At 41.6% G+C, this 23,680-nt stretch overlaps 1 protein-coding gene across 1 annotated transcript in view; it reads left to right on the top strand.

The window, feature by feature from the left end:
- cdin1 (CDAN1 interacting nuclease 1) overlaps nt 1-23,680 on the top strand; it is a 53,703-nt gene that overhangs the window by 13,537 nt on the left and 16,486 nt on the right. The window contains exons 6-11 of the mRNA XM_018663629.2: nt 1,820-1,892; nt 9,254-9,333; nt 9,710-9,759; nt 11,329-11,396; nt 12,888-12,953; nt 13,156-13,261. Coding sequence (XP_018519145.1) covers nt 1,820-1,892; nt 9,254-9,333; nt 9,710-9,759; nt 11,329-11,396; nt 12,888-12,953; nt 13,156-13,261 — 443 coding nt within the window. The remainder of the gene's footprint in view (nt 1-1,819; nt 1,893-9,253; nt 9,334-9,709; nt 9,760-11,328; nt 11,397-12,887; nt 12,954-13,155; nt 13,262-23,680) is intronic.

The raw sequence follows: 23,680 nt of genomic DNA, 5'->3' as shown, positions 1-23,680 counted from the left end.
GCATTGTATGTGGCACCCATTAGCTTTGGGGGGCTAATAAAACTGAACAATAATTATTTTCACCAGGAATTCAAGCCTCTGTGAATCTTAGTCACATGTTAAACTCATGAAGTGCTGCAGTCTGACTTGAGGATGGAGATGGACTCATGATTAATATGAAAATTAGGGAGACGCAAGTACCTGAACTAATCAGGTGGTCCTTATTCAGCCTGGGCCAGCGTTGGTAATGTTGCCATTTTTCATGTGTCAGCCCTGATGCAGGTTACCAGGAATCTGATGCTCTCTCGTTATCCAAAGGTGTGAATGGAGAGTGAGCACAAAGAGGAAAGGATTGAGAGGAGAGAAGGAGAGAGAAGAGAAAATGAGGAGGGTTAGGGAGAGGAAGGAGAACCAGCTGCAGGCTAAAAAACGCTAAGTCTGAAATGCTATGTCTTAATGAAGATATAAACTTTGTGCCCACGCCTTAATTATTATAGACGTGTTTGGCCTTTTTTGCAAGCTGCCTTCTTAGTGCAATATTATGGAAATGTTAACAGATACTACTGCGGGTAAAAAGACATTGTTTAGACAGAAGCCCCTCTGCTCCCAGTGTTACCAGGAAGCATCAGAGAAAAGATGAAACACACCATTCTCACTACAGGCTGAGGGCAAATTCACTTTTGGTCCCCAATTATGCTAACAAGAGAAAAAATTATCTTTTGGCTGCAAGTACATTGTGTTTCATAACAAGCGGGCTAGGAATGGCTGAAGTCTTCAAGCAATGTTTTAATTCCTTCCATACTGAAGAGGCAGTGAAATTTAGTAGTCAACAGCTTAATGCGCCTGCTTATTTGCAGCATGTAAATTTGTTTAAACAAAGGTCAAATGCACTGCTTGAAAAAATATTTTTTCTGTATATGCCTACTTTACCTGTAAAGCTTGTACGTGCATCCACACATGTATGATTCCTGCTAATTAAAAAAAATAATTGTCACATTGTTTTTTCAGTTTTTCAAACAATTATGATATTTCCACTTTAATTATATTAGTGTTTATAATGAGTGGGAAGACATTGTGATAGGAATGTGGTCAGGTAGACACCTTCAGTTATTAGTGCTCCCTTACCTGTCAGGGCTTCTGTCTGCACTCAAACCGAAAACACTGCACACCTCTCAAGGTGTCTTAGTGTTCAAAGAGTACTGCAGCCATAGGTTCTATCCTTCTTATTAAGGACTGCATTCCCACAGTCCCTCCAGTATGTCCTGTTGCTTCCTGCAGTTTTGCCTTGGTGATCATCCTATGATTAAAGCCCTCCATTTGTCTCTAGCCTGGGCATAGCGTGCGCTGCTTTTTTCACACAAGATGAGAGGCTACAGTTGTCCGTTTGACAGAGGCGAAGGCAATTCAGCTGGGTAGCCTGGCTGCGTAATAGGCGATCTCTTGTTCCTGTGGGAAAGGTTATTGCAAAGCAAGGCTTTCAAAGACCAATTTGCACAGGGATTGTCGAAAGTTGGGTCAAGGTTTGAAACTGTAATAATATCATTTAGAGACATTACAGTTAATATTATCTATGTGACGTCAGCCTAAGTTAGACTAGGTGAGTAATTTCAGTGCCATATTCTTAGGCTCTTTGAAATATGTCTGTACTTCCAGCAAAATATGCGAGACTTAGTCTAAAGGTTTGTAAATGGAGCAGTTCTCCAGAGAGGAATAACAATTTCACTATACTGATGTTTTGAATCTGCATTAAGTCCCCATTGACGCTATAGCCTGTTTTTTTGTTTTTTTTCTTTAATTAAGGCCAATTCTCCTCTTTTTTTGGTCTTCAATCTATGTAAAGGTGGATCTGTCTCCTGCACTGATGGCTCGTATCATCCTGGACAGGTTCCTTCAGGACCTGGAGGGTGGAATGCGTGAGTAACACTTTTCCATTTCCCACTCTGTCCATTCTATCATCCCCCCATCAGTCTTAATTGTAGCACTTTGTCTTTTGAATCTCTTTCTGTTTGAGTCCCAATTCCAGCCCTAGCCGCTGTATTTCCAGCCTGTCCGAGCCCTAATGAGAGACAGACCACATTTGGTAATAGCTGCATCCCAGGGCACATGACTGGCAATTAAGCAGTGGGTGGACCACCCACCTCTCAACTGCAGTGTGGATCAATGCTAGCTCACCTCATCAGTGTTATTTATAACACCCCTGATTTCTTCCCTCACCCTCCTTCAACCCCCAGTGCATCCATCTACCCCCTACCTTCTCTTCCTCCTTCATTCCCCTCTCTTTCTCCGTCCCTACTGGGGTCCATTGAGGAAATTGAGTTGAGGAAAAGTATGGCAGAAAAAGCAAACCATTCCTAGGTAGTGCTGATGGACAAGCTGTGGGAGAACAAAATTCCAGACGCAAATATTTTTGTTGAATGTGTCACAGACATTGTCCAGAAGTTGTGTACATTCTGGTCTTTTCTGTCCTGGTTAGAAATTTGTTAAATCTTCTGCAAATTTTTATTGGCACAGATGCTAGCATAATTTGCTGTAACGCCCCTTTGCAAGTGATACTTTGTAATTCCCTTTCTCTTTCTTTTTTTTTTCCTCACCATGGGATTCCCAATATCACATCAACACGTGATTCCATATCATTCCAGTAGGCACATCCTGAGGATTGGGTTTGTGTGCGTGTCTGAGCAGTAGTCAGTGCTTTGAGAGTGAATCGCATGATGTCAAAAAGACGTGCTTCCAATTTAATCAAGAAAGAGATTAAAGTGGATGTGTGTTATTTTCAACTTCGCCACAGCACAGCCATTTGTCAAAGTCAAAGATGTGATTGCTTTGGACCCACCGTTATCCACTGCCTGTCAAAATACTAGTCTGAGCAGCTTGTAGAACAGGGCATTCATCCAGGAGAGGCACTCTGTCTCAGATAATAGCACACCGCATCCCACCATCTCCATACAGTGAAAACATGCTTTATTATTGCTGAGAATAGATTTGTAGCAGATGAAACTTCCTGGATGATCATTGTTTAATTTCAAAACAGTGCTGTAACCATGCAGCATCTCAGCATTTGCAGGCTAGTGAGTAATGTCATGGTCGTGGTTCTTCTTGTAGAAAGTGATTTCACAGAGTCTAGATGGCTTTTACAGGATGATCATAGATTCATATCGGCCTAACTAAGGACACATGCTGTGACAAAAACACTATGATTTAGATCAGATTAAAAGTCACTTAAAATTTTATCTGGGAAAAGAGTTTGACTGCTACCTGCTATATGAGTATGTAATATTTTCAAATGAAGATGTCATTACACTGTACCTTTCCACTGTGGCCAGCTGTAAAGTCAGTGGCCGTGAGGGTGACTTCTGTTTTGACAGAGCTTCTCCGCAATGTCCACATGACCTGTTTGGCCTTTGCAAATGAATTGCTGCCCACACGGGCTGCACGGTCAAATCGTCCAATCTCCCTGTGTGTATATTAGACTCCATTAATGTGTTTCCATTATGAAACAATGCAAGGATAATTGTCTTTGCTGGCAATTAGCTAACAGGTTGGTTCAGTGCTATTGGCAGGGATATCCGTCATGCACCCCCCCTCCACCACCCCCACCAGCCCCAGAGTGCGCTCCGGTGTGCATGTGTGCGTATTTGTGTGTTTTTGTCAGACTCCAGAGGGAGGGCAGGCAGGCGCACTGCAAAGATCAATAGACTTCTATATAAGGGACATTACCCCCAACTGGGTGAGTGGCTCGCCTTTGCCTAGCACCATCGTTTTTTTATTCCCCTTCTCTCTCCCTTTGCATTTAAGAGACACAGGAATGGGGCCTTTGGGACTGTGGAATATATGTACAATCACTAGTGCTGGATCAATACAGAGTTTTAAATTGTTTTCTGTCCCTTCCTTGTTTTGTTTTGCTCGCTTGTTGTTGTGCCCCCCCACCCCACCACTCACTCCCACCTCCCCTCCACTCCCCCTCCCTCCTTCCCACCAGCTACACACACCACCACCACCACCACACCTCAACATGACGACATCACCAACAAGCTGCCTATCCCCCCTCCCCCCTTTTGCAGCAAAAGTATTGGAGAGAGCATCAGTCAAGCAGAATGAAAGACTATCTGGTGGCGCTTGTAAATAAATCAATACATTCAAAGCAGTTTTATCACGTATTGAATATGATATCAACATCCATAATGCTCCTTGTCTCATGAAAACAGACTGGGCAGTAGGGCAGGAAAGGTCACATGTGCACTTTCCACTGTTTATTTCCGCCATTTGCAGGTCACCGGAAGCTGTGTACAATGTATGATTTTTAGGTGATAAACTGCAATTTGCACTACTACAGTGTCAGTGTATATTTCATTACATTTCATTACATATATTTCATTACGTTTATTTGTTTTTTTGTGGACTAAAGTCCAAACCCACATTCATGTCCTAAATAGGTGATGTGAATGTGACATTTCAGTTTATAAGGACATTTAAAGCAAAATGGGCACTTTTTTGCACTGATATTTTGTACAAAATAAGTTACTAGTTACTATAATAAGTTACTAGTCCATATTGCCTCTGAAAATGTCAGTACATTATGATTCTTTAATTCATTTATGTAATTTTGTGTGATTCAGATTTTTTTTCTTTCAGTCCAAAAAAAAGTGATTTGAATTAAAATGATACAATGACCAAAAGCAAATTACTTGAAAGTGATGGTGGAAAATCAAGTTGTTAATCAAAATAATGTCATAATTAATGTACTGCAAAAAAAGTATATTTTAGAATTGTTTTAAAATTAACCTAAATTATGTTCGATATGGACAGATATAAACTGGAATAGACCTACACCATGTTTGCACACTACATGTCTCAGCCTACTGATGAGTTCTGTAAATGATAGACTTACATTGTAAATAGCTATATTGTCATTCCAGCACCACTAGGCTACCTCTCAGAAGCCACTAGCAGGCACATTGGGGGAGCTCCTGCTCTTTCTTTTTTCCCCTTCCTGCTATCTCTTCATCTTTCTCTCTATTCCTCCTTTGACAGGAGTTGATGTGCCTCTAGATTTAGACATACTTTTTTGAGGAGGCAATTTTGCTAGCTATTTGACCTTTTCCATTTTCCCAAGGCCCAACTCCAGATTAGATTGCTGCTCCATGTTTTGTAACTATGTGATTCGACCGCCTTTAAGATTTATTGTCACATTCCTTTACAGAAGCCTTGTACGCAAGGTTATAAATGTCCTGTGTTTGATGTTAACACTGTGAGAATGTTAGCGTCTACTATGATCCTTTGGTTCCTTGACAGAATTCATAATAGCTTCAGTGTTTTGCAGATCAGACGTGTTGATAACTGATATTGTATTATGTTCTATCCAGTAAAATCTCAACTTAGTATCCACTGTGATTGTAATGGTTCCTCCGCTCTTGTCTTCAAGTGCTCCTCTCCTCTCCACCTCACCTCTCCACTGTGGCAGAGCTGGTGTGTATTTGCAGCCTTTTTTTTTTTTTTTTTTTCAAATAATGAGAGCAAGGGCACTTCATTAGCAAGAAAGGAGGGAGTAAGGAGGCAAAGGCAGCATGAGTGTTTCTGTGCGTGTATGTGTATGTGTATGTGTATGCATGCAAGGGGTGGGTGCAAGGGAGGTAAGCAGCAGCGTGGCACTTCACTTGACAAGTATACTAATTACTCCTTTTCAGCAGAGAAGCTCCAGTCAGCCTCTGCCACAGTCTAATGGCCTGACCTAGGAAGCCTCTCTTCATAGCAGCACCTCCCCAGATCTACTATTACTACTGCTGCGCACACACACACACACACACACAGGCACGTGCGCACACACACACAGAAATGTAGAGTCTCATCTCACCGCTATCAGGGAGAATCAGGTGGAAGCAGATCAGTTCTGCCCCAGTAACCTCTTCAGGGACTGGGCTCCTCCTGCACAGGAGATACCACCTCATATCATCAACTAGCACATACACACCACCACAGATATCTTAAAAAAAAAAACACACACACACACACACACATACACATACACACACACACACCACCTCACACACACACATTCCCACCCCCCTTCCTCTTGTCTCCCACCCTCTCTCTTTCCCATCTTCTGTTTTTTTCAATACGGGAGGATAAATTTAAAAGGAGTAAATTGGAAAATCAAATGAGGGCTTTAGGCAGCCACAGAGATTTGCAGAGCTGTCGGCCAGCGTCGGAGAGCCTCATCCATCATGTCCCACAAGTAGTCAATTCCTCTAGTATCTGTAAATGTTTTCAGATATTAGCCAATTTATATGCTCCGAGATTCATCATGGAAAATCAGCTTTAGCGGCGCACATTATCAGGACCTGTCTCTCCCTTGCTCCATGAAGTTTGATGAACGAGTGCCCCTCCACAGCTCAATGGCTTGTGCATGGGGAGTGTGGGTGGAGGGTTTGGGGTGGGGGGGCATATACAGGAAATGGGTAGGTCCTCCCCACACCCCCACCCGTGGAAAAAAGTGGGTTTTTTAATTAATAAACAAACTTGCAGAGGAGCTCATCAGTGTCAGGGGCAATAACAATCGTCATCCGTTATTGTTTATTACAGTCCTCCCTCAACAAATGTTGCCATCTAATGAGGTTTCTCGACATTTTTTTGTGTTTGAGATAATGACTTTTTCACCCTAGTGGAGAAAGGAAGAGCAGTTACAAATGACACAAGTAAGCAATGAGAAATCAAGCCAAGGTTATGTTGCTGTTACCTTGCTTTATATAGTTTATCTTGTTTTGGAATTGCATATGAAAACAGGCTTGTGATTTGTTTACACTGGTTGTTTTCTTTAGCAAATCCCAATGGAGGCGTAGCGATTCACATCTATTATTCTCCTCTTCTCTGTTCTTTCTGTTCAGATGTTGACGTTGTGATACGGTACCTTAGTCAGAATTTATACCAACATGGGACAATTACAGTAAATTTGGTGAATGTTTACAAGGTGCAAAGTCGCGCTGCAGGGCTTTGTTCCCTGTGTCTGGTGTTCTTCAGATTATGCTTTTTATTTTCCTTCGCGTGTTTTATGTGTGCATCTGTGTGTGCCTTTCAGGGTGTGTATTTAAAGAGCATGGCGTGTGTGTGTATGTGTGTGTGTGTGGCAGAGAGGAGCTCAGGGTGTCATAGAGGAGTCTTGCCGTGCAAGGCGGGGGCGTCTTTAATAAATGTATGCTGATGTTGGAGGCTGCAACGATGCAAGGGATGCTAGGGCCCTGTTGTTATTTACTGCTGTGTTTGTGCACAGCAGCGAATCCTGGGCCTGCAAATGGCATTACAGCCCGTGATGAATGAGCATTAGGGTAAACTCATTTTAAAAGCATCCTGATTTATTAGCAGCCTGGCCTTCCATTTTCATCAGGTCAATGCTTGGCTGAAATTCCACAATGTCAGCGCCAAGGTCACCTTTTTATGGCTATTTTTAACCCCATTGCTGAAAAAGAGCAGGAGAAAGGGATCCTGTCACTTATTATGGCCATCTACCAAAAATATCAAAGGGCTGCAGAGACAAGGAGAGAGAGAGAGAGAGAGAGAAGTCTGGTCCTGGAAGTGTGTGTTTGTGTGTGTTATGTGAGAGACCAAAATGTGTTGGTGGTCAACCTCCAATTATGAGCACTAGTAAGACAAGAGCTTTAATGGCTGCCGTTTGCCTTCGGGGAGGTTTATTACACACTACTGTTTTGCAGAAGCAGCGTCAAATCTATAAAACGACCATTAGGAAGAGGGAAAAAATCAATCAAAATGCCATTAAAGTGGAATAAGTTGCCAATATTGCTGATGTGGTTGCGGGTCCTTTGATTTTCCTTCAGATTATTAGGCACAGTCGAGTAGTGACTTTGTTAAGGGAAACCAGTGTTGTTGGGGAGTAATATGTCTCCTGGCTTCATAAAGTTTGCTGCCTCATATTTCCCGCTTTATTGATTATCCATTATCATTTGTCATGAGGTGTCCTAACTCAAGGGGAAAATATAACCCTCTTTCTTCACCGCCGCCTGCACTGCACAGGAGCATGGTATGGATCTGCGTGTGAAGGTACCAATCTCTGAGAAAAATGAGCAAAGAAATAAAGCACAGCCCTGTGCCTTGCAGCTCTAAGAAGGAGTGCAGGGTTATGGGGTGGGCTGGGGGAGTACCGTAGCTGGGAGAGGCTGAAACAGAGAGGAGGTAGCAGGGGGAGAAAAAAAAAGAGGTAGCAGAGAAAGATGGAGACAAAGAAGAAGAAACAGAAAGAGAGGAGGGAGCGCTGAATGTGCTTTGTTCTTCTTCCACCCTCCTCCTTCTTTATTTCATCATAAGGTAGATGAGGGATCACAGCACTGCTTGTCCTCTCTGTGATAGTTTTCTCAGGGAGTAATGCCTATGACAAAGATGCAAAGGAGACAGGACAGTAGAGAAGGGTCTTAAGGGTTTTTAAATGTCTCTTCTAAATGCCTTTCTATTATTAAAATTCATTTAACAGACGCCTAATGATCCAGTCAGCGTTTAAAAATGTACACCCAGGTCGTTTTAAATTGATCCTTTTTCATTTTGGGGTTTAAGCTCACTTTTTTTCATCAATTTTTATAAATATTTAAATGAACTGTCTTGTGTTTAACACTTATGTACTGTTCACAGTTTTCTAGATGAGCTTGGGAATCTGTGTGCAGTGTTGGTACAGGCACCATCCATGCCTGAGACATGAATAGAAACATCCCTTGTATTGTCTGTATTGCCGCAAGTCTGTCAGCACCATGTGTATATATATCACTAAAATGGCGTGCCTCAACCATTTCGTCACACAATGATACAATCCATTTAATCCAGATCTTTTTAAGAAGTGATTTAAGGAATTTTTTGCTGTTGCAGTACCAGGGAATCAATCCAGCAGGCTTTCCCTTTCTGATTTATAATGTTAGTAGAGCAAGAATGGGGATGAGAGATGCAGAATAGTCAGCGTTCGTAACATAGATAAACTACATGGGGCTCCTGTGCTCTGGACTGAAACATTTATCTATAGAAAATCTGTATAGACAGCAAGCAGCCATCTAATGGACTAGTGTGAAAATACTGCACTAACAGTGGCATGGTGAATTACAGTGTGTCAAGCCTGGCTTTTGCCTCTATATTTTAATTGTTTGCTTTTGCAGCAATTAGATTTTTTTCTTTACATTTGTAAGACATTAGATAAGCTCTGCTGTTCAGTGTCATAATGTAATAATATTTATGTGATTTTTGTATTTGTTTCGTTATGTTTCTTGCCTTTCTCTTTTGTCCTCAGCCTCTAAAACAGTCCTCAACAGCATGCTTAAGGAGCCATCATTAATTCCAGACCAAATTTTGGCCAATAACATCTACCAAGTAAGTGTTTTAAGTTTTCAATTTAAGTTGATATATTTTTAATTGTTTCATGTCAGTGAATTTTATTTACTTCAATTAAAAATGCATGTAATTTTGTCAAGTTTGTGGCCCTACACTTTTCCATGTAACAAAATCTACTGCTTATGTACAGTGAGTTTTTAAATGTAGCACCTGGCTGACAGACAGCATCAGCCGCTCATGTTTGCTGATGAGGTCACGTGAGAGCCGGCGGTCATGCCTGCCAATCTGCCAGCATCCTCCTGTGTTTTCTCCTTTTTTCCCCAGCACCGTCACATGGGCTCCCCTCCCTCACCTCCTCTATCCACCCGCCCACCCTTTTTTCGCACGCCATAATATTTCTTCCCCCTCTTTTCAGTGCACAATAAATGACTGCTGTTATGGACCGCTGGTAGACTGCATCAAACAGTATCCTATCCCATAAAATTTTAAGCCTGAAATTGACGAGGAGCTATTGAAGGGGATGAGATGTGTCTGGCTTCACCTGACATAAAAGTTCTGCTTCACAGAGGAAGTGTTTCATCCTGCCTGCCATCCCACTATCACCGATACAGGGGGCTGGAAGGTGATGGAGGAAAGAGGAGAAGGAGAGGATAGACTGATCTAAATGCATCTCCATGTGCATGCAGTGGATCAGACCCAATGTTCTATGATACAAGAAAAAAAATTAGCATTCATAAGCCTCATGGTGGTTGATGTGTTCTTTTGTTTGGAATTTTATTTAACCCAGATGATTTGATATTTTATGTTCAAAACTGTATTTAGTTCTAATAATCCTCATGCTGTTCAGCACCACGGAGAGTTCTGGGCATATCAGTCCAACTTGAACTATTAATATTGATTGCACATTGGTTTTATTTTATTTATTCATAATTCAGTTGTGCTCCTAATGTTCCCAGTGTTTCCTCTTCCCGTTCTTTGCCCAGCCACAAATACCCCCTCCTCAGCCTTGACTAAAGGGGCAGAATTGGAGTCCATGCGCTATTTAGGGGCAAGCAGCTGGGTTGCAGACCAACTATTTCCTGGGGGAGGAGACTTATTTCAATGAGTGTACATGTGTATGTCTGCATGGTCCTGTGTCTGTCCAGGCTTTGGTGTGTGGTGGGGCTGGGTTGTTCTGTTCATAGGCAGTGAACCCTGTCCCACCCTGCCCTCCTTCTACATCCCCCTTTTTGCTTTTCTTTAGCAGTCCTCATCAGTGTCAACTTAGAGTCACTTACCCCTTCACAGACAGTTCATGGTAACTGCCCTACAACTATATGCTTTCAAGGAGCTCCATCCACACATGAGAGGGATAGCTCTTAATGCATGCGTGTCAATCAGAAAATGCATGTATTAATTAGAAGCCATTTTGAGTGTTTGGTGAGGGTAGTCCAATACCCTGAGAACTTTTCTCTCTGTCTCCTGGAGTCAGCAGGTTATGCATATGATACCCAGCCTTTCTGTGGCATCATGCGTCATGCATCTTGATGCAAAATGGCGTTTATTCTAAAAGCATTTTTCTTCAAAGATTTCAGAGGAATGAGTGGAGCAGCTAGTCCAGGCGCCCTATGCATTTTGCCAAATTGGCATTTGTTTCGTCCTCCTCATTTACGTAATGCACTTTGGAGATTTGTTGTGAAAGCGGATTAAGCTTGACCTGAAAACTCTGATTGTGCTCTTGCTATACATCGGCATGAAGAGAAGTGGCTTTCACTTTGCATAGTAAGCCAATACTGGGGAAAAGCTGATTCTTGACTTTATCTGATGTCAGCCTACGCATGCTTGCATGACCTCATATCTGTGCATTTATATTGGCACCTCATACATTTACCTGAGAGCTATACTGGTTATGTTGCATATTTTGCAGATTAAGATCCATACAAGTCATGGATTTGATATTGATACATTGGTAAAAGATCTGAGTACTTCTTTCGGCACTAGAAAATACTGCTGTTACTATACTGCTCGTTGGATTCCTTGACTCTCTATTCTCAGCGCTATTGGCCAAGAGCATGAGGTGCTGCTCCGTGACAAGCTAAAGGAGAGGAACCTTTCCTTTCTGGGTAAGCCATTTCCTGACCTTCTCATCACATTTTTAAAGTCACCTTAGTCGTGGCGGTGTTGCCTTTGTGTAAGCTTAGTAAAGGGAAACCTGGACATGACTGATGCAGTAGATTTTATCTCCTATTGATTTGAACCCGGGAGCTGTTATCAAATATCCTTGGATGTTTATGCACCAACCTACAATGAATATTTAAAGAATAAAAGCTTCAGAGGCAGCTCTTAATGTTTCATCAGTTTGAATGTTTGGTCGTCTCAGGTTGCTGTTGAGTACTTTCTTATTTTCCAAAAATGGATGAAATAGGTTTGTTTCTATTTACAAATGCCATTAAGGGGAGTCCTGACTGCAATAGATATTTTTAGGGATTCAGTGTTTAGTTGTAAACTCAAACAGGATTATGATCTCTAATGTTTTAACCAATCGCGATTTTGTAGTTATTTTTAAATATGAGTTCCTAACAACACTGTCTTGTTCTGGTGTCAGGGAGTGAACCCTATTTGTCCCATCATCCCCATCCCACCACCATCCCCTAGGTCAGATGACTGATGAAGGATAAAAGTCATTCCCTCTGTCATTAAGACCATATCATTTATTTGGACCTGGACTGCTGACCTTTCTTCAGGGCTGTACAGAGGACCGTTCTAAAACTGTCAGAGTTCGAGGGGCACGAGGGCCACTGAGGCAGCCTCACCCCATCTGATAAATGGATTGGAAATAAGCTACCCAACAGCAGGGATGGCCCATTAATTTTAATCAAAGGTGATGTAAAAAGGCAATCAGAGCCACATGACAATGTCAACAGCCGAGTGTATGAGTGAATAGAGGCCCCCCATCCTACCACGCGCACACCCACATTACCCCACCCAGGATGCCCCTCTGCAGGCCTCTGGCAGCCTCCCTGACCTCTCTCGCTTCTCTTTCTCCATCCTTGGCTGATGCTACCTCCTCACCACCACTGACACCGCCACCCTCCATCTCTCCTCAATTCCCTTCCATGCCCCATTAGTTGAGCTTGGCTGGAGACAAAGAGGCAGGCCTTTGGAACTGAATGACCTGGTCAGCCTGAGATTTAATGGAGAAATCAGGTGTTGTAGGGATAATGGCCGAAGCGCGCCAGAAGTCAAGGACAATGGCTGCAGCGTTTGCAGGCAGGGGTCAGGCTTACAGAGGCTATAATGCCAACCTTGTCCTCTTGCTGTATATTTTATAAAGCGCTGCCAGACTGCAAACTGGAGAGCAGCTCTGTAACTGGGCTTTATGATTTTTTGTGCAACGAAAGCAAATATGTGGCAGATGTAGTTAATGGTTTTACTGTGCTTGCTGTCCTCTACTGTTATTTTGTCTGCTTTGCTAATACTAAGGGGTTTTGTTACCAGCACCTTGAATGTGAATGTGGTTAGGTCAGTAGCCTGTGATCGATGATCATACAGTAGGCTGATTACCTAACAGAACTATTTCCAAATGTTAACGATCTGCATTTTATCTCCTGTAGATGAAAACCAACTGAGAGCTATGGGCTATGACAAAACACCTGATATCATCCTGGAGGTTCCAATTGGTTAGTATTTACATTATAAATGTCATTATTTTATCTGAAATAACTGCTAGTTTTCCCTCAAAAAGCAGTTGTCAAAATGTTATCATATCAATGCCAGATCTTCTTTGATTTTTGTGAGTGACAGTAGGAAAAAACGAAATGTCATCGGCCTTTTTTGTCACCAGTTTTCTGAGTGTTGCTGTGTGTTTGTCATTATGAAAAGCTGTGGAGGGACGCATTGTACACTGGATCGAGAGCAAAGCCTCATTCGGAGACGACCACAGTCATCGAACCTATCTCAATGAGCAGTTCTGGAGCTACTGGAACAGGTGAGTCATCTTTTTGCATTCTCACCTCTTTGTGCTCTGTTTCATTTGCTTTATCTGAATTAACCATGTAGTGTTTTAACCACTGTTTTCCCTGTCTGCGTATTGTTTATAACTTCTCCTTTTTGACCGCGAACCACAATCAGCTTATCTCAGTATTATAAATGCAACTCATATCTCCATTTTACAACACTAACCACTTCCTCCCTGGCGTAGGGCGCTCTAACCCCAGACTTCCATGTGGTGCACATCACACTACTTCCACATCCACCCTTGGAGCACTTTGTGAATGTGCCCAATGGCTTGATTGTTTTCCAGAGTACATATATTGTTTTCGAAAGGAAAGCTGGGAAATGGGTGATTAATCCATTGCATCATGTTGTCATGAGAACCTCGGGACAGGAACAGGCCCTCTTGGTCTGACCCTGGGGGGAACAGAGGTGTGTGTATGTGTATGCATGTGAATGTGAGTGTCTCAGTGCTAGAAATCAATGAGATTCATAATATACAGACTTATTTCATTGTTTCTTGAGAAAACATATTTTTTAAATCTAGATTATCTTCACACAGTCAAAAAACACTAGCTTTTTAAAAACTTTTTTCTTATCACACTGTGAAAACGTAAGGCTTACATGGAGGTTATAAGGTTATACCCGTTTTCATATGGTAATGTGCTAGTTCATAGCTTAAAGGCTGCAAATGTTTGTGTCCTAGCCTTTCACTGTTTAGCATCAACAAAAGTACTGGCTATGAGCACCTGTCATATGAAGTGTCCAAATCATTTAGCTTAGTACTCTGTGTTATATAGGCTTCATTTCAAACTGAAGTAATCAGGTAGTGTGACTTTTGTGTTGGGGCACACACAGTGAGAAGAGCAGAGGCCAGTCACACATGGTCTCCACATTCCTGCCTCCCTTGGCACAAGGTTCTAGTCACCAAGCCGAAAAGTCGCCCCCATTGCCTCCGTTCGCCTCGCCGCGGCCCCAGCCCCCGTCAGCCATGACGGCCAGCTGACATGTTGTGACATGGTGCTGGAGCGCCAGGAGGTTCTAGATCCCAGGCACAGCCAGACTCTCTCTCTTTCTCTGTCTCTTTGTTTTTGTTTTCTTGGTGCGTGTACGGCACCAGATCAGGATCAGATTTCTCGATCTATCAAGACCACAACACAGAAGGAGAAGTTGTTTACCATGAATGAATTTTCATGCGTGGCTTTGTATGCATTGTTCCCTAAGCAATAATAGTCCCTCTATTGTCTGCCTATCACTGATAAGACAGTGAAAGATTTATCTACACCAGATTTTTCCCAAGATAGATCACCTGTTTTCGTTTTTGTTAAAAATAGGTTGTTGTGTTTGTTCTGTCATAATTTTAGCCTAATGTTATCACAGTAAAAACAATGGGAGTAACATAAATAAAGGTTTATGTCTAATCTAATTCATCATGTTTTTAAGCTCAAAAACATAAAATGTAAGTCAGGTTGGGCAGCAATGACTGCAGTGTGTTGATAAGTGTAGTGAGTTAGAAGTTAGAAACATACTGAGACAAATACTGTAAAATTTTATCTAGCGATACCCTCCAGTGCAGTTTTCAAAATATGGTAAGATTTATTAGTATTAGTTGATTAAAAGATAGAAAATGTTATCCCTGGCTATAGATGACTGACCTACAGATTTGACTCAGAAGCTGCCAGCAGAACCATTATTTGACTTTCAGGGAAAATGACTCATCCAATATCATTGAGTAGTTAAAATGCGAGAGATGAGGTCAAGGTCATAATCAATGGTGTGTTTTATTTTCTCATAGTAACATAGTTTTATTTGCAAATGGCCTGCTTCCAGAAGGAAAAGCTCTGTCATTTTTTTTTAACTATTATTGACGTCAGGAACTAAAAGTCACTGAGGTGTGAATTTAAAAAGGGCCAGTCTGATGGTTACCATCCTCTAGGCCTCATTAAATGCCCCAAAGAAAGTTGATGAATGAAAAAAGGCTTTGTTTAAGCTCCAAAATAGTCCTAGACCACGGCTAATGAAAAAGTACTTAAGTGATTGCTGCATGACATGAAGATCAGATGTCTCCTTGAATATTTCACTGTATAAGTCAATGTGCTTTCTTGGTTTAAGAAAATGGCATTAATCTGTCTTTGGGCTTCCTCTTTGTTACTCGTGGCATTAGTTTACAGTAGGTCAAAATATCAGAATGCTAACAGCTTGATTGGACGGTTAGGGTTACTCTGAGCCTTACATATTTGCTCACGGGCGTCTTTCATTGATATTCACTGGGGGCGGCCTTGTCTGAGTGTATTAAGGAACTGACAAAGTAGATCCCATCATGTCAGCCAGCAGCCCGGTCAGATAAACATTGTCATGTCAAAAAAGAAAAAAAATGTCAGTCCCTTCAGACCCTACCTTTTCCAGCACCCTTGTAATTTTTAATTGACATTTACTGCTGACATTTCCAAATGTGCTTCATTTTTCTCTTATTGTTAGACCTAATGCATTATCGTCTGACGTGCAAGTGTGTGCGCGCGTATGTGTATTCGTGTGTGTTTTCAAAGTGAAGGCAGTGAATTCGGGGTCAGCGCTTTGTGGTCACAAAAACATAAACCAGTAGAGAAACAGGGGACAAGAGAGTGATGAGGTGACATCATCCTGCTTTCACTTCTCATTAGCTGGTTGCAGTTCATGAGACGGGCCCTGAAAGGCTGATGTTTAGCGTGTTTGTCCATTCCTCAAACTCAGATTTCAGTGCTTGACTCTAAACCTTTCAGTTTTCTTTTTGACTGCCCTTGGAATTGCACAGCGGTGTTTGTAATTACTTCATTGCCCCTGATTGACATTTCCAGTGATTTGCTTATTTTTCATGAATTCCCTCTTTGCTTTAACTGAACTGCTTCACCCATTGCTTGTGTTAATTGCTCTTGCTTTGCCCTCAAGCATTGCAGAGTGAGCTATGGGGACATGTTTTTGTAGACAAGAGGAAAAAAAAAACATAACTAATTTTCTCTCCAAAGCTCTCACCAACAGCATTCATCATCCAAACAATAGTCTTGCCAACACACTAACCCCATAATGAACCCCTCTTCAGAGGAGTGAGGGGTAATGACGCTTCACCTACAATGCTCCCAAGAAAAAAGAGAAAAGGGAAAAAAAAGGAGAGAAAAACGGTCTTCTGCAGAATCAAACGGCATGTTCAGGCCCAGTGCCTGGATGAGATGGCAAAGCAGCAGCTATTGGTGTCTTCCAGCCATCAATCTTAGCTGGTGGCGTTCCAGAGCCAGCGAGCCCTCTGCTCTGACGGATGTTCAGATAATTGAGTTATCCATCTCACCCAACTATCAGAGTTACATAAAAATTATTCACCTGCTGGTGAATATTAAACACATAATGAGCCTCTTGTGTGTTTTAGGAGAAGTGGGTAAGGTTAAACACAGCATGTAATGAAATATGGACCCTTGTGTGGTACCACCTTAACTGCCCCATCTTGATTATGGTGTACTTAAATCAATTATGGTTGGCAAAGTTCCCCCCATAACTCTCCTAGCGGCAGCTGAAGTTCTGCTGAGTATTTGTTTGATTAGTTTAGCTTATCACACACTTACAAGAAGCTATCCAGATGGTGACAGTTATATGCTGACTCCCTTAATATTTGCACATTTCAATTGTTGTGATGCAGAAGCTTCTGTAGAAGCAGAGATTTGGGTTTTTGTCACTGTTTATAGCAAATTTGGACCACGCTGCTGTAGTGGGCCCTGTCAGGTTCAGTTACTTAATATGCTGTTGTCAGAGTTGTTGTGGAGTCCCTTGCAAAGGCAGTGTATCTGAAATGGAGGACAAAAGACAGAGAAGTTTTAATACTTGATGGATGGATAAATAGATGGATCTGTAGATCCATGATTGGTCCTAACTGTCAGGAGACAGTGTATCACAGCTAAAAATCAGTCAAAACATTAACACTACAGTCTTTCACAGCAAAACGTGGACAGAAATGGCTACAGAGGTTCCTCTTAAACTGATATAAAGGCTTGTCTTTTGTATCCTGTTCGTCACGTCTGTGCTTTTTTATAGTCTGACAGCATCTCTTCTCTGACAAAGTCCACTCATTATTAATTTGTCAGATTACGAGGGATCTGTGTGGCCCCTTAATTGCCGTCCATGTAGCAGTTGTGTATCATGAAAGAATCAATAGAGTAGATCAGAATATACTGTTTACCACATAGCCAGTTTGCACTGCAACAAAGCAAATTAAAAGGGTAAATGTAGAGTCAAATAAGTAGATACAGAGTCTGGTCTCTTCACTGTTCCCCATTTTCCCTCCCCCACCCCACTCAGCCCAGCACAATGGACAACCTCAGTGGAAACGAGCACGAATGCCAACATCCACCCCTCCCAAAGTAAATCAGCTGTGAGATTCGTAAACTGCAAATGTGTCAGAGTTGAAAATGTTAGCACTCTTAATGGCGGCTTGAAAAGGTTAGATCTGATAAAAAGCTGTCAGCCACCCACAAAAAATGATTTATAGCAATATAATGGGACAGTATGCCTCATTTCTCCCTCATTTGAAATGGGGGTTAAGACTTTTGGGTTTGCCATTATACATCATCTGGCTTGACCACTTGGAAATTTGTTGAGACTTGAATGCAGGCACAGGCATTATGTTTCATCTGGCTCTTTTGTTTTAGTAAATGTGAAAGTCATGCCTTGTTGTAGTGCACTTAATATATGTCCTCCCATAATTACCAGCAGAAGATTCTCATGCTCCAAAAGCGCTTATCGATCTCCATTCAAGTCTGTTTTGCGCAAATGAGATTAGTGCTTGTCCTTTCTTTGCAGCACTTTTTTGACGCACATAATGGAGGCAAAACTACAATTAATGAGGAAGTCATAATTCTGAAGACTCGCCAGACTGTTCCTACAACATCACTAATCTGCTCGCTGACACACTGGCTAATGAATAGATAGAAATCTGATTTATGTGATGTTTTATGTTAGTTGACACAGCTGCAATTAGACATCTTGAGTTCTTTGTGAACTTTTTCCAATTATATCTGGGACTGTATGCTGTAGATTTTACAGCTGAAATTGCACGGTAATTCTGTTATAGCCTCAGAACCGTCAATCCATTTGCGACATCAAATTAATTTTTTGATTCGAGATATTGTACATTTCCACCCTTTTTTAATGGACATGTCCATCATTTTTTGTTGAACTTTCCAAAGAAGTGACAACAGGAATACTTGATTAGTGGAGTGTAATGACACGATGTGTTGTCGACAACCTTTATTGAATTAATCCGATTATGCCTTCCTCTTTAAAAAGGGTTTATGCCTAGATCTTTAGATAGTTTGCTTGTATGTGTTTGGTTAAATAGATTTGTAGCATAAGAGTAATGTAAACCTCAGCAGCAGCAGCAGCAGCAGCAGCAGCGTGGCCATCATAGAGCCTGAGTAGATAGGGGATGTCACCTGAGAGAGGGCGCCCACAGGCCGTGGCTGCTGCTGATTCCAATAAGGCTGGACATTACAGGGCCGTCCCCGAGGACAGGTACTGGCGCTTCTGGGGCTGACAATGTGACACCTCCAAGACCTGTGTCCTGCCATACTTTACCTCACCTTCCTGTCAGAGATGTGCACACGGGGGGGAGACATTGCAATAGTAGCCTATAAAATGAAATGAATAAATGTATTTAATATAATTATAGTGATGAAATTTTTACTGCGTACAGGCTTTTCTGTTGTGATAATGAGGTGGTGGCTTTTCGGGGTTACAAGGTTTTACGGTTGTGGAGTTTTTATGTACTTAAAATTTTAGTTGGAGCTTAATTTCCTCTGTTTTTTTTGGAAGCACAAATATCAGTTTTCCTGGTAAAGCGTAAGCACCCCTGACATTGCCTTCTTCCTATTTATAGTTATGGATACCCCATGTGGTGCAGGAACGTGGCCTCTTTTATTGTTTCCTTTGTTATGACATCCTCTCTTAGAATATTCCACAGCTAGAAAAATAGCTATCCACAATGGTGGTTCCTTTAGGGCTTTGCAAGTGTTTGTTTTAGGGCACATCAGCACACAGAAGTGCAATTCAGGCCCCCAAAGCACAAGCAACTTGGAATATTAATGGCAAATGACAAGCCGGCTCTGATGCTTCAAGGATTTCATGCTTTTAAGGATGCACATTTGGGTGCATTGTTTAAGGCGTCTGGGGTGTAATCCGCACTCTCAGGTCTCCAGCAGCCTCAGGATTTAGCTCTGGTTAAGCCTCCATGTCTCCTATTTATTTTAGTAGGGTTGTATGTGTGCATTATCCAAATTTGTCATTTACCATTGAGTGTGAGAGCAGCTTTGACACGGCTGCTGTGTGTATAAACGAGGAGCGGGACAGAAAGCGGCACCCCAGCGATATATATCCCTCCTCCTGTCTTTCTGCTCGCCTGTGACACTGTGAGATGGAGAAGAAAGCCTCAAGTCAAATGGGGTGCGAGCATGTCTACTCCATGAATTCCTGTTTTGCTATGGAACTTTTTATAAGACGAATGTACATTTTTTTGTCAGCTTTCACGATATATGTCATCAGAATTACAGAGACACACTTTTTCTTCTCCCTCCCCACCTCATTTTCTCAGTCCCCTGCCTTTTTCCCCCGTTCTCCTTCTTTTTTCCTCTACAGTGACCTTCTGGGTTTCATTCCAGGAAGAAGTCAAGAGCATTTGTCAAATACACAGAGAGTACTGCGCAAGGATTAGAAAGGCTTTTTGTAAAACTCAATCTAACAGGAGGATTTCGATAGCTGCCTGACCCCCAAAAGTCATTCAGGTCTACGTTTCACTCAGTGTGTAAACCTGGAGAAATATTTTCTTGACACAGAGGCAGCCCAGACAAATAGATTGTACTCATAGTACATGATGCTTACTATGTCTCACAAAGGCCTGTGTGCACACTTATTCCTCCTGCATAACTTCACATCTGTAGAAGGTTACAGAGACATATCAGGAAATAGGAAGATAATTTTAGGGATGTTTTGTTGTCATACAAAGTTTCTATATAAAACTCTTGTATTTTCCTGAATATTTTTTATCTATCATAAAGGCTAAAGGTAATTTAAGAGGATTTTCCTAAACATATTCTCCCCCCACACACACATTTAAGCTCAGTAGACATAAAGCTACAACACAAACATTTAATGCTTTCTAGGAGCTTTGGTTCATGAGGCTTTTTAAGTATTTAATTTCATGCACCTCCACAACTGCTTCAAAAGCATCTTAATGCTGCCCAACTTAAGGGCTTAATTGCATCTTAACCTCTCTGTAGAAGGGGATGAAGGAGGCCAGGAGTCATCAGATGCATCCTCCGGTGTCCTCCCAAGGCCTAAGGAGAGCAATGGACCATGAGTCCCGTGCCCTGTCACAGGAAATGAATTAGACAGAGAAAAGGTATTCATTGTAAAAAGGAAATTGAATGGGAACAATTTGGTCTTTTGTTTTTCTATCATTCAATATGGTCTGACATTGTGTTTTAAGGAATGGCATTAGGTATAGAGATAGAGGGCTTTTATTTCATGGATAGAAGAGGAATGCATATTTTAGTTCTGGGTGTGCAGCTTCATGACATGGCAAGTGTTTAACAGCTTTTTATGGGGGATTACTATTTCTTTGATGTTTTTCTCTCTCTCTCTTTTATTGATTTTTTAAGGTTGACCTGTCTCACTGCAAGCATTGCTCCATGTATGGTATACAGTAGTCTAATGGTGATAGTTTTTAATAGTATACCAGGTTTAGTTGAACCTTTTAAGAGCTGCTTTGGTTTAAATCAGTGGTCTACAAATGAATAGTTTATCTTAGCTTTAATTTATATGTTGGTCAGCAATGTCTTGTGTATTTCTTGGCACAAAAATGGTAAACACTCTTTCTACTGAGACCAAAAATAAATAGAATATTTTTACAGAATGACAGCCAAGAAAACAATGCTTCATATTTCTGCCTTTGTGTTTAAAGAGCAGCTCTGTGTGTACCAGATAATGTGCTGGTACTCGTGGTCTGTGGAGGCCCATCAGTCACTGTGTGGAGCTGGTCGCTTGTGATAAGTGGTTCCTTATAGATAACCTAGACAGTAGGCTTCTTTTTATAGGCTCACTGTCCCTCATATAACCTTGTTTTTTTTTTGTTGTTCTTTTTTTTTTGTAATACCACCCATGCTTATTTTCCTTTTTTCCACTGGTTCCAGCTTCTTGTGTAGCTTTCAGACTTCTTTCCGTACATTTACAGCTTGTCCTTCTCTGTCAAGTAATCTGGAAAAATACAAACCAGCAGAAATGTAACCCCATACAAAAGATAGACACACACACACACACACAGTACATGTGCATGCACAGGATTTGTAGTACTTGTAGTTTTCAGTTCTGAGTGATATCCTGGTTCAGTTTGACCTCTGTGCCTATTGACTGCAGGAAAAGCCTGATAAAAAGCTTCTGGTCATTGAATAAAGCTTTAGAAATTCAGAAGCAATTGGAAAGATAAGATAAAATAAAAGATAGGATTTTTCAGGATAATAAAATTATTCTAATGAAACCTGTTGAAATGTGCATCACCAAAGCAAAAATCAATCTCTGCATCCGTTCCACAATAAATGATGTCAAAAGTAGCTATGTGGTTTTGATTTTGTGCCCCCATCATTCAAAATTTCAGTTAGGACAATATTTTTAACATTTTTCATTCGCCCCATGACCTCATCCATCTCCCAAAATAATGTTGATATATGGTTTGAATTGTTTGTTTCGGTATGTAAGGCCTATATCTGATTGTACCTCATGGCAGTCATTTTGATTGATGCACCGTAAGTAACTGAATTTAAACACCAGATGAAGAAGTATTTGTTTTTGTGAGCTTCGCTTTATATTTCAGTATTAATTCACCTTGGTGTTGTTGTTGCCAGAAACACTGAAAGAGATACAAGCACATCCGAGTCTTCCCTCACCGGCCTGGCATTTGTTAAAGAGCTTCATCAGGACCCTCTTCCCCCATCATTGTTCCCAGGCAGACCTCCTTTCCCTCTCTCTCTGTCTCTGGTTTGAGTTTCACGTCTCTCGGCGGTCTGATTGCCTGATAGCTTAAACATCTCTGCCTGCCTATCCCTCGGTGGGGGTGTGTAATCAAAGACACATGAGGAGCCTGTGTCCAAGTGCTGACCTTCTGATTTTGCTCATCAATTCTGGGAGTTAATGTACACGATCTATCAGGTCAACACAAACTCTGTCAGGTCTATAAATGATCAGAAAAAAATGTTTTTGGCAACTGCACCCTATTAAAACTTAAATAAATGTGCGCCTCAGTATGACTGCTAATATATTATTTCCCCTCCCTTGTGTTATTTATGCTAATATGTTTTTTTTCCTCTATTATGTATTTTAAATAAGCGCCATAAACCAAAGCCTTGTGACAAGGGCTTAAGGAGTTAACAGGGTAATCATATGATCCAAATTCCGACTCTGTCCGCTGTCGATGTAACGTTTCATCATAGGCGGGAAGTTGAAACATACGATACCCAATCCTTTTCCTTTGGACTGATGTGAGATAACAGAGGCATACATTTCTGAACAAGTGAAATATAAACTCCACGCAGAGTTTGGGGCTTTGAGCCGGCCCCCTTTGAACAGCCGCCACGGAGATGTCGGAGAAATGTATTCCTCATTTTGAGTGATATCTCTATCAGCTGGCACGTTCGCACCATGAATCTCTCTTTTTCTCTCTCTCTCTCTTTCACCCCACCCCCCACCCCACCCCATGTTAAACCCAGAATCTGTCTCTTCAATGACGGCTGTGTGTTTTAAATGACCACTCTTATTTTTTGTAATGGGTGTCTGTGTGTCACGGGGGTTACGAGTGAAAGGGCAGAATAGAGCTGTCTGGCGAAAGGCCTCTGATAGAAAGTGCCACTTCAATTTGAGCACAGCTGCAGCTAAGCTTGGGCTGGCTCACTGTCCGGCCCGACACTTCACATTCTCTTCTCCTGCGTCTGGAATGGATGTGAAAACTATTAACTTTACACAGAGTTTTGGCCTGACCATTTCTGATCCCTTCCCCTTATTCATTGCTTATCTTCAGCTTGTTTTGTCAGGACTGCACACTGACAAAGACTGTCTCAGACACCATTTACATTTTGTTTATTTTAGTTTGCTGATTCTTTGTAGCCCTTTCTTTAAAACTTGGGCTCACCATTGAACCCAAAACAACTTTGTGACTGCAATATAACCTTGGAAGAAACACTGTTATATATCTTTACTGTCATGCACCATTAAATTGCATCTTACTTTACTTTCTAGATTACTTTTCCTTTGGACAGACTGCTGAACTACACCTCTCCTAATTTGGTGATGAGGGGGTTTAACAGTTTGAGGAACTCTATCCCCTGAGCTGCTGACAGTCCTCAGCCCCCCA

Source organism: Lates calcarifer, linkage group LG19, assembly GCF_001640805.2.
Source record: "Lates calcarifer isolate ASB-BC8 linkage group LG19, TLL_Latcal_v3, whole genome shotgun sequence".
In the NCBI taxonomy this organism is placed as follows: Eukaryota; Metazoa; Chordata; class Actinopteri; family Centropomidae; genus Lates; species Lates calcarifer.
This window is presented reverse-complemented; position numbering and strand designations above follow the sequence as displayed.